The 12,554-nt window shown below is 35.6% G+C and overlaps 1 protein-coding gene across 7 annotated transcripts in view; it reads right to left on the bottom strand.

Annotated features, from left to right (window-relative positions):
• LOC145997186 (protein lap4-like) overlaps positions 1 to 11,384 on the bottom strand; it is a 320,630-nt gene extending 309,246 nt beyond the window's left edge. For all 7 annotated transcript variants that reach the window (XM_083133899.1, XM_083133902.1, XM_083133903.1 and 4 more), the window contains exons 1-2: positions 11,070 to 11,384; positions 10,861 to 10,978 (exon numbers count right to left, since the gene is read on the bottom strand). In XM_083133899.1, coding sequence (XP_082990025.1) covers positions 10,861 to 10,978; positions 11,070 to 11,231 — 280 coding nt within the window. In that variant the 5' untranslated portion in view covers positions 11,232 to 11,384. The remainder of the gene's footprint in view (positions 1 to 10,860; positions 10,979 to 11,069) is intronic.
• Positions 11,385 to 12,554: the final 1,170 nt, after the last annotated feature.

Below are 12,554 nucleotides of genomic sequence, written 5' to 3'. Positions count from 1 at the left end.
CACGCTGTGTTAAACACTCCCGACACGAAGGTCGGCAAAATAAATCACGCAAAAAGTTCCTTGTATGCTTTTCTGCACATTACACATATTATACACATTGGCATTTCCATGTTTAAGGTGATTTCTGATCATATCTTTCGTTTTTCACATCCAAACTATGGATGGCCACAAAATTCGGATAATCCGAATAATTCGGATAAGTACAGATTTGATGAAGTATTTCTAGAAAATCCGTACAGTGAAATACGAACATGGCGAATAAAGAATGTTAATAGACCACACAACGGATAAACAATAAACTGTCCGGATAATGCGCACAATCCGAATATTTGAAATTCATATAGAAAATTGCCCCTAATCCAAACACAGTGAATATACCGGGTGTCCAAAAAGTCGCTTGACCGAGAAATAATTTAATTTGGCAACAAGATGGTGCCCCACCACATTAGAGTACACTGTTAAGAGACTGTATTGGCAACTTTGACGAGTGGATCGGAAGACGTGGTACAACTGACTGGCCACCAAGATCATGTGATCTTGCACAGTTTTTGCTTTCAAATACAAATATTTATTTCTCGGCCAAGCTACTTTTGGGACACCCGGTGTATATATATATATATATATATATATATATATATATATATATATTATTTTCTTTTACTAGACTGTTGACTAATACTTAATTTGGAGAAAAACGTGTATTATGTTGTCTTACTTCTGGTGAAACTGAGATGATAGCTTGCAACAGAAGACTGCCTCTTTAACTGTGACTTAAAATTTTAAAAAATGAATTAGCCTTATAATACATATTTTATTTAGTTTTTTGTTTGTTTACAGTTCAACATAATTGGTAAAAGTCTGAGGGTCGTACATATGCAAATGTCGCTCTCCGAAATCGTATTACATTAAAGTTGTTCATAATTTTTCGGATACCCTGTACATTGGGTTCACACGCACTCATTCCCCATGCAGGTCGTGTCATTTAAATCCGCCTTACAATAATGCATGCATAGCTATATTAGTAAACATGCAATGCATCATTTAGCTCGCATCCTCGATTGACACGTATCACACACGTAAAACACACTCTCGATGGAAGATAACATCAACAGACAGCACGAGAAGGTACATAAGGTACGTGAGATTATAATACAGTAAAAAAAATCGAAAATCTCTTAAGTTATCGATTCATTCTCATGAATGGTTAAGAATGAACAATCACGAATGACTACAATATAAAAAAATTGCCGCGTTACTCCAACAAAGCCACCTCTGCCACAAGAGACGTAAACGATATTCCCAAACACGCATTGCCTGCGAGGCAGAGTGCGCCCTAGAACCATAAAGAACAGAGCTACCCTTTCAGTCTCCAAATGAAGGTAGGGCTTCAAGGGTGGGTGCAGTGTTATCACTTTATGTTCAGCAGTGTTGCCACATGAAGGGAAATTTCCCTCTGCGGGAAATTTGAACAGATGTTTAGGTCAAAAGGGAAATTCGATGCAAAAAAAAAATCCAGGCTGAAAATCTTTACCGAGTACAGTATATTGATTTAACTTGGTTTGCTGAGCTTTTTGTCACTTTTGACTAACCGCGACAATGATAAGTTATATGATGAAAGGACGCTCACAAAGAACACCAATGCCCAGGCTGGGATTCGAACCCGGGACTCCTGGCAGAGTACAGTATATGTTTTTGTTGTTTGCGTATTTTGGTGGAAAACACACACAATGTAATTTCGTAAGTATGACAGGAATCTGAATGATGGCTATTTCGTATAAGTCTCTTAAAAATGAATTACTTTTAATCTAATCTTGAATTAATGAATGAACTTTGTGTTTTAAGGTCTCATATCAAATAGTTAGTTTTATCTTAGTTTGATTCATGGTCTTTCTTATCCCGTATTTGCAAAAAAAAAAAAAAAAAAAAAAACTCCTGAGAAAAGTGGGGTGCCGGCGCAAAACTATTATTTAGACCAGAGCAGTGGTAAGGAGATGGAATTTTTCAGAATTTCGAACATCACAACGTTTTTCTCGAAAGGAGAAGAATTTTATTGGAAAAAGTATTTTATTGTGCTGTTTTTCAGTGGAGCAGTCACAACCCAGGGGAGTGTCCGTGCCAGTACTAATAATCATGAAAGATGAATCATCGTACAGTGGGATCCATAAGTATTACCGTGCAAATTGTCCATCAGCATGTTCGTGCACTTCATTTGATCCAATAAGAGCTTCAAGAATTAAAAGAAAACTCAAAACAAGCTGTTGACAACTTCTGCACCAGCATACATAAGAACTAATCGCTTAAAATCACATAGGATTAAGAGGAGAATTAATGAAAATAGTCATGACAATTTGCACGGTAATACTCATGGATCCCACTGTACACTCGCCTCAATTAGTACTCCGGCAGATTTTTTTCTTTATACAGCATATTTGCAGAAGATACAATTCAAAATACAAGTGTATTTACGCTGTATAAAACACAATTTATTACTAACTTCGTTGACCCTGTACAATGTGATGCCAAAGTAATCCTCCGCAAATTATCCATTACTATTGGATCATACGTGTTTTTAAGGAATAGATTTTTACGTATGCTGGTGCAGAGCTTGTTTGGCTCTTTGTTTCAATTCTTGTCATTGCGTAAAACGAAGAGAATTACCATGGTGATGGACAATTTGCATGGTAATATTTACGCATCTCACTGTACACGTAAAGTTACATTTCCACAGTGTATGTCAAATCAATTGTAACGCGTCGCCTCTTTCCATCCTGACACGAATAACAATGAATCGTGACTAACTTTTACCGAAAAAAAAACTTTTTAAAATAAGAACGTACCGTGGTTAATAGTATGAACATTGCGAACGTTTTCGATGTTACAGTTTTCTGATAAACGGATCCATACGGGGTTGATTAAAGCCCCACAAAAGTAGGTGATGGCGGGTACAGATGACGTAGACAGCGGAAGCGGAAGTGAGCCTCGTTACACACCAAACAAACTCCGCCCCTAACCAATGCTACCGAAAAAGAGCGACAGAGACAATACGTTAAAACAATTGTTCTCAAGAGTGGCCTTTTTTTCGATGTGGGAGAAATGATTTGACAAAATAGTAATCCACATAACAATACTAAACTTCATAAAAATCGCTTATTGGCAATAACCAAATGGCACGAAGTATCTATCCCTAGCCACGTCATCAAGCATCCTGACAAAACGTTTGATGATGCAATGCTGGTAATAATGTGTTGTTCTACATTTTTTTTATTTCTCATTATGGATATGGGTTATTCAGAGGTGCCCATCTCCCCTCCCCCAAATGGTGTATCCCCCTGATCGTCAAAATCCCATAAAGCATTTAATTACAACAGCATGTATCCTATTACTGAAAATCATTTTTTTAGCTTTACTGAACATTTTACCTAATCCCCCTTCCTATAGCATTCCTTTTCAGGGGTTAAAGTTAATGCATCTAATATGAAAAGTGACCTGGAATCAATCAAAGTAAATGAATTACTAATAAAAATATATTCTGGTTCCCCTCCACTTCACCTCATCCTACATACTGCAGAATGGTGCCAAACTGTAAACTTTTTTACATATATAATTTCAAAATATATATGCAGTATATGTTGAATTTTTATATTATTTTAAGGGAAAAGTTGACCCCCAAATTTTGATGGTACACATTTTGAAAACATATTTGTAAAATAAACATGTATAATATTGTAGTTTAAAAAAAAAAACAAGCTGTGCCTTGCATGAATAATTTCTGCACAATTATAAAGTTCACTCTTACTTAAAAATACAAATCATTCTCAAGTTTACTGTTTCTACATTAGATAATTTGTTTGGATTGGCATTTATGTAAATTTTAATGCATTCAGATCAAGCAAGATATACACAACAGGTGTAAAATATTGAATCCCTTAAGTGGGTATGACAAATATGTCTGTCATACCCACCTATTGCCTGCAGTAGGTTCGACAGATATCCATCCCCTACATTCTATGGCTAATGTCTCTTGTGTATGATGCCCTTCACGAGTTAGTTTTCATGGTGGAAATACAAACTAACATCATCACTCACAAGCTTCCGACTATTTCGCTTATCATAATTACCATGACATCGAGACACCTTCTTCAGGATGGTCACTCCAGCGGAAGAATTAATTACTTTTAATCCAATCTTGATTAATTAAAAAATTGAATTTAAATGTTTTCAATTCACATTTCGTATCTTATCTTAGTTGGAATCATGGTTTTATAGCACCTATTTCGAAGAAAATAACGAACAAAAGAAGGCCAGCCTCTGAGAATAACAGGTTGAGATTTGATTTATTTTTAGTTTTGTCTATCCCTGCACATGACCGTATCTCTTCATTGATAACTTTTCTGCAATTTTTGGCTAATCGCAACAATGAAAATGAGTGATTGTAACATGAAATTGATGAAGTAATACTCACAAAGAACACCCAGGCTGGAACTTAAACCTGGGACACCTGCCTTCTTGCATTTTGAAGTCTAGGATGCCTACAAGCATCAAAACGAGCCGTCTACAAGTACAGAAGGACCAAGTGGATATGTGCCAATTACCCACTTAAGGGGTCAACAAAATGTCCTCCCACTTCAATTTTAAAAATGGGATGTGAATTTGATGGAACATACAGCATGGTACATATCATGCATGCATAAGTTCTAAAATTACTTACAGAAAAGTTATTCTTATCTAGCACAACTTCATGTACATGAGAAAACCTTCCTAACGAGTTACCATTATCTTGCCTCCTGAAAACATAAGTTGGGTTCACCACCGATGCAGTATGAGAAAACTCTTCCTTGCAAGAGTGTGATCTTGTGCACATTTCATGTCTAAAATTAAGTCTTAAAGCATAAAAAATACATCAGGTGCAAAAAGCATTACCTCTACTGTACATTTCAACTGTATTTGAAAACTTTATTATCATTTTTATGATATCCTAATATAAAACGAGACACCTTCAAATCGCTAGCCAAGATGTGACAACATGCCTTTCAAGGCCATAAAAAATGCTCCTGTCTAAGTCATTGTCAGGGTAAAGGCAAACTAACACTTTTCAACAAAGGTTGCACCACACTGAATCACCAGATGAAAAGATTCGGGAAAAATGTCAATCCTTCTTCTACTTTTAGCTATGCCTATTGGGGGGGATGAGGGGTGACCAAGATATACCTAACTCCCTGGCAATATTTCACATCGTTCTTCAAAAACCATGCAGTAAGTAATCACCAAGATTTTGAAGTATGTGGTAACAGACATCATTTGAAATCGAATCATACACAAAATGCCTCTGCACTATGATGAACTTGAATTCCGACGGAATTAAAAAATCGAAACTTGGGCAGCACCCAGCAAATCCGAGGGCACATGCACTAAATGTTACAGAATGTAAGTTCCAGCCTGCACATAGGTCTTATTTACGAGTATCCCTTCGTCAATTTCTTCTAATCATCACTCAACCTCATGACTGACCAAAAGCAACAAAAAAGCACAAGAAAAATACCACACAAAATATAAACTACACAAGTGAAAAATGTCCACAATGCACTTCTCTGAAGTCCTCGAAGACCACCTATCAGAAATGCATTGTCCTTGGGAAAATCTTCAAAAAGTGAGATTTCACTTTTATTATACTGTAAATTATTATTGTAATATTATTATTATTATGATTACTGACATCTATGACACACATTACAACAATCAAATTAATAGTTACCGGTACTAAATATAACTACGTAGATATAGGAGATATTAAGACTACTAGAATTGCAAAATGCTGACAATTTTTGGAGGGGAAAACCTTGGGTTAATTTCCGGTGAAGAAACATTCCACAGTAATTTGGATCCTACTCTAAATTGTGATCTACCACCAATTGGTTTAGGCGAGCACACAGTGGACTTACCCAACTACATAATATATATATATATATATATATATATGATTACGAAATGTTTAATATTTTATATTCAAACATAACAATTAGTTGGTGCTTATAGAAGGGCATTACAGAAACAAAGGTGGAAATAAATACTCTACCTTGATGTTACAAGCAAATGTATAGGACAAATATCACTCAACAGGCTAAATAGCAGGGGCAGACTAAAATTAATTCCAAAAGCAGCCCTATTCTTCTTTTCCTTCTAAGAAAATGATGAATTCGACTATGATAAAGTTATATATATATATATTGAAATGTGGCCTTAAACATCCAATTTATTAATTAACAAAGCTTGGATTAAAAGTAAATCATTCTTATACCACAGTGGCCTTCACAAAGAACTCCACATACATGGCTCTCTAATGGTAACGATGTGAATAACTATGCAATACATTCTAATATATGGCCGACTCTACTATATTGCTGCAATTTCAAAATTCGACTGGCAACAGTGTAAAAATTTAAAATATCGTATTTAATATTTTGACATAATAATACACGTGATATAGAAAACAAACAAAAACATATACTGTACTCGTTTCCACAAGGGAAGTCGAAATATTAAAAAAAAAATATTTTTTTTGAAAATTCAGGTGCCACACGATAATTGTTAGCACCATGGCAACCCTGCAAAATAGTAATACTAAAACAAGTGGAGTGTATTTCCCCTAATGTCCAATGGTAATAAGCAGGAAACGGATTTATATGCAGTAAAAATGTGCTAAATATGTAAATACATATAGAGTTAAAATTGTAAAAATTTACCTTTTTAATAATATAAGACACTACACGAACTACATAAAATACAGTACGCTTAGATAGACGTTGATTGAAAAACAACACAACATGTCTTCTTTCATTTTCTGTTTCCACAACAATCAACAATAAAAACTTTGTTGAAGTGTTTGAACGTGAATTTCTTTCTGTTGACTCTTTACATGGATCTAGATCGACTAAAACAGTGGTTCTTCAACTGTAGTCCGCTGACCCCCCTCCCATCGGATTGCTTGATGGTGAAAATCAGTAATGAAACACTAGAAATAAATATCTAAGATGTAAATTCCGGGCTTTAAACTTGGAGTTAATTCTTGGTGGTTCGCAAGGGCGAGTGATCTCTGAAAGGGGTCCGCAGTCTAGGTCCGCTGGACTACAGCTGTGTTCAATATTGCAAGAAGTAATGTGAGTGTATTTCAAATTTCATTCCAATAAATTCACTGAACTCTTTCGGTCACACAGGTACATGTAGTTATTGCACACATAAGGAATATATGTTGAGAAATATTCTGAAATACGGAAATAATATTTAAAAATAACTAAAATATGTAAAGTATGAGTCAAAACCTAATATATGGAAAACTAAAAACTGTTTTTTTCGAGTGTACATACCCATGATACGCAAAGATAAAACAAAATATAACTGATTTCAGCTTCATACATAAATATGTCTTTACATATGAATCCGTTTCCTGGTAATAAGTATTATAAATAGCATTGTATTTTGTGATCAGGTCTAAAAAAAATTAAAAGAAAATAGAAAGTTTGAAATGAAACTTTGCATGGTGTTAATGAGATGAATTGTAATGCAACGTAGTGCGTTTAGGGACTGAATCTATGGAATTCCTCAAAACACAAGATGCGAGAGTAATTTGTTTCCCATCAAAAATTCCCAATTTTTTTACATTTGTCAGAGAAAGTGAGGCTGAACAACATGTAAAATTGCCAGAATTCAAGAATTACTAGCAGACAGCCTAATACATTTTCTTGCAATGGAAAAATGTAACATGTAGTGACAGCTTCGTGGCAAAGTTTACAATTTCATGTTGAATAAAATATAACTACTCATAAGACAACTATACAAGTATATAATCTAGTGCTCGTATGTGAAACATATTGTCGATCTAATAACAGAAAAAGAAGCTCCCTCCCTATGTTGGGAAACAGCCAAAAATTCTGAATTTGTAGTTCCGAAAAGAAGATTCACTGTATTTCACCAATATGAATATAAATATTAACCCTTAAACAGAAACATCGATCAACGCTTGCCTACTCTCTGCACATGTTACTGCTCAGTTTGTGACTCTTTGTTAGGAGACACTTATTGTTTGACAACGTGCAGGTCTAACAGACCAGGTGTATCGCATTACGTATTCAATGCCAAGGTATGATCAAATGAGTAAAAGTTGGAAGTGATTTACATAATACATTTTCTTAATTTTGTTCCCACGTAATTTTAGTTTTCAGTAAGTTTAAGTTATTGATCATAATTTTTTCTCTTTTATTGTCTAAAAAGACTAAAAAATGTAATAACATATATTAAAAAATAAGGTCTCTCAGACCGGATGTTTCTAATTATGAAGTAAAGCCCTATGTTTATGTTTAAGGGTTAATCAAGATAGTCGAGAAGGCACATGTTCTATTCTGGTGGAAAAAGTATACACCAAAACCCCTCATTAGTAGCATGATTTTGAACAGGAATCCATAGCATATGATAATCATCTCATCTATAGCACTTTCTATGAGAGAACAACAAAATAAATCATAGTAGTTTTCCAGGTAACGGTTTCGATTGTTTTAAATACTCCCAGCAGAAAGGCAATCATTGTCACAAGAAATGTCAACCTTTCTTAAAGTAATCAGCACTGTTTGGATTTAGAAAATAAAAAGTTATTTATGTTCGGGGAGAAAAACAACTTAAAAATTACCTTATGCAAGCATGCAGGCTTCCCATTGACAAGGCATTCTCTGTTCATAGAGGGGACAATTAAACAAAAAAAAAATTGAATTGTTATTAAAATGCTAAGTGAACTAAACCTGACCCGGTAACCTTAACTACGGAAGCATTTATTGATATCATTTTAATGCCAAGAGAACTAAACGTAACCTCCTAACCCATACTGTCGACCCTCCGTACCCCCGTGATAAGGTGATGCTTTTGTGTCATTTATGAACATTATGTTCTATACGAACGATTTGTGTTGTTTTTAGCTTTAGGAGATGTATTATAGTGGAGTTTTTTGATGGGACTATTTATGACGTCATTTTCATCGTTGCCACCTGCATGTGATATGAAGGAACATGTTGTTACGTTGTTTGTGTTTTGGAACTTGGAGCCGTGTTGGAAATATCGGAGATTGAAAGTTGGCAATCCTGGTGTTATGTCAGGGAGTGCGAGATTTCCTGTAGACGAGGAATGTCTACGAGGTTAGGTTAGGTAGCATTAGCATAAATACAATGACAAATTATTATTTAGGCTAAGAAAACTAAACCTAGCTAGCCTAACCTAACAACGTAGGCCCCACGATGTCAGAACACAAGGTTGCTAAAGTGTTGGGCAATAAGCAAGACCATCATGTGACATGGTACTGCCCCGGATTTTCTTTGGAAGGTAGGCGTGCGTTTTTTAGTGTGGTAAGTGCCATCAATGAAAATGTGTGATTAGTCTGCCAATTGACACATTTCGCCCCTGCGACCACGTAGCAGAAAGTGCATTGTTTTAAGGTTAGTACTTTCTAAAATTATATATTTTGTTCGCATTGGAAATATTTGCTATATTAGGAGGGCTAGGTTTGGTCACAATAGTGACTTCACGTTGTTTTCTTAGTACTTTCAAAAATTATGTATTCTCGTTCGTATTGGAAATGGTTGTTAGGTTAGGAGGGCCATATTTGGTACCGATAGCAATTTCATGCTTCTGTTACGCCAGGAATGTTAGTTTTTCTGCTGTTTTGAATTTTTTTAAGGGAAAAATGGGTGATAGTATTCCTGAACAGGAGTTTGTTGTGCTTACGCAGGTCATACTTTGCGATTAAATATCTCCGTTATTTGTGGTTTCCTAACACTGGAACCACTTTTATATTACGTAAAACGTTGAAATCTGTCGATTAAAAAAAAAAAATTGACGTAATTCTCCAGGGGGTACAGTGGGTCGACGGCCCCACCTAACCTAACAACGAAAACATTTAGGGTTATTATTAAAATGCTAACGGAACTAAACCTGACCTGCTTAACCTATCAACGAAATCATCTAGCGTTACTATTAAAATGCTAAGGGAACTAAACCTGACCCACCTAACCTAACTACGAAAGCATTTATTGAATAAAATCTTCAAACATTTTGGTGGCAAGAAAAAAGTGCACAAATTAACACCGAATAGTACACAAACATATTATGTGAACCGGTAGCGGAAACCCCTTCATAACTCACACATGTGACCTAGGTAGTTCGTAACTAAGGAGATAGTAAACAAATGGCTGTTGGCAAGTACATAATTATATAGAAGTATATGGAAGTCAAAAACCAGTGTCAAGGAAACACGCAGTAACTGCTAAAACTCCACAACATAAATCGAAATCGAACCATGTATAAAATGCATACGTAGCATGATTAGATCGCAATAAAACAAAAGGAACTTGGGCCCTTCTCCATACATTGTAGCTGTGCTGTCCATATTTACAATAGAATAAACAACCCCTTAAAAATGGTCCCATTACGTGATGTAAATAATAATATCAAAGATCGTCCGCAAATTAATTCCTCATCCAAATATCCTACTGCAGGTCATTCCCCTCGGACTGGTTCACGAAAACGCTAAACATCCATATTACCGACCTAGTTACACTTAGATCACATATTCAACCGATAGCTTATTATATCTCAATTCATTGTGTCAATATTTGGGTGGCAGAGTAAAATTAATAGCATGAAAAGTAATTAAAACATCTGCAAAGTAGATAAACAAACAGCCCACTACCCAGTTGCCGTCGACACCTAGCGGGAAAATTTCATACCACAGAGGGGCTGGGTGAGTCTTTATGGTTAGCCGGTTGCATACCCGTCGATTTCCTTCAATTTCCAAAGCTAAACACTAAAATATGTTCTACTTACCATTTCTAGATACATCCAATTCCACTAAATTCTCGAAATTTTGAATATCCGGAGGTAAGCGATGAATTTCATTGTCACTTAATCCTAATCGTCGCAAACGGTGAAGTCGAAAAAAGTTCTGTGGAAAAGAAAAAGAAACATGTCAGTAACTTTTAGTGTGTTTCACTACATTTACAATTAAAGTTTGGAAATTTAAGAAAAAAAATCACCTTTGGGAGATCGCGGATGTGGTTAGCATCCAGCAACAGTTCTTCCAAGCTCCGAGCATATCGCAAGATGTCCTCGGGTACTGTCGGTAAAGAACAGTGACGCTTGTCGACATATTCAACCTGTCGATTGCAACCTTTGAATATAGGTATACACCGAAACATGGCTTCTATTCAATCACAGCACTACACATGGTAAAAATATACACTCATATTGTAAAAACTGCACTAATGTAATGCGTCAAAATGCTAAAAATTCCTATCGTCGCACGCAACACCCATTCCTGGTTTGAACACGAAAACTGTTCTAATGACGTCACCGCTGATGGTTGCAAAGTAAGTACTCGCGAGCCATCTAGGGACGACTTGTTGCAACTTTTGCACCTCAAACACTGTTGCCAAGTTGAAACATTACGTTGCTCCTCCCACTTCAGAAAATACACTACCCGAAAAAATCTTCATTCTATCAATATACGCGTGAATTCCATAGGCATTCGCAAATGATGATCATTTTACGTTCCTTCTGCGGAAAATGGAAAATCGCTTATTTTATTAGTTATGGCACATATTTATGTTAGTTAAAGAAAGTAGGTTCTTTACGTTTACTCATTTCAAAGCAAACCATTGACTAATCCGATGAAGCAGTGCTTTTCATATATTTTTTTTAATTGAATATACACCAATATAACATATTTTTGAGTCAAAAAATTAGGCAGAGTCTGCTGCCACGCACGTGTCAGCAGTAAGAATAAGCGTCAAATTTGCTCCTGCCACGTAATTCGTCTGCTAAGAGGATGTTACAAATCTTAAAAAGATATTAAGACGAGAGAAATGCAAGTTTATGATTAGTGGGAATAAATGTACAGGTAATTTAGAACTTTTTTCTTTAGAAAGCATTTAGTGATATTATTTTAATGCTAACAGAACCTAACCTAACTGCGAAAGCATTTAGGTTTATTATTAGAAGTATGCTAAGGGACCTAATCTTTAAACATTTTTGTGAAAGTAATCGCTACAACTTCACAGTATGTGTTACAGACGTAATTGCATATATAGCATGATGAAATCACGATAAAACAAAGACCGAGTATTCAAATATGCATGGGCGTCGCCAGAAATTTTGTGAAGGAAGTCAGGCCAAAGGCCGGCTGATTAAATAGAAGGCGGGGGAGGGTTCGTCCTCTCCCTGAATAATATGCACAGTTGAAATTAAATAAAGGTAGTGTCTGCTGCCATGATCTTTTTCTGCTGGAACATCAAAAGAGATGCGCGTGGCAGCAAACTCGGTCTTTGTTTGATCGTGATTTCATCATGCTATCATATGATGCTATGTATGCAATTAAGTCTGTAACACATACTGTGAAGTTGTAGCGATTACTTTCACATAAATGTTTTAATATTAGGTCTCTTTGCATTCTTCTAATAATAAACCTAAATGCTCTCGTAGTTAGGTTAGGTTCCGTTAGCATTAAAATAATATCGCTAAAT

The sequence above is a fragment of the Lepisma saccharinum genome, chromosome 13 (assembly GCF_977018435.1).
Source record: "Lepisma saccharinum chromosome 13, izLepSacc3.1, whole genome shotgun sequence".
In the NCBI taxonomy this organism is placed as follows: Eukaryota; Metazoa; Arthropoda; class Insecta; order Zygentoma; family Lepismatidae; genus Lepisma; species Lepisma saccharinum.
This window is presented reverse-complemented; position numbering and strand designations above follow the sequence as displayed.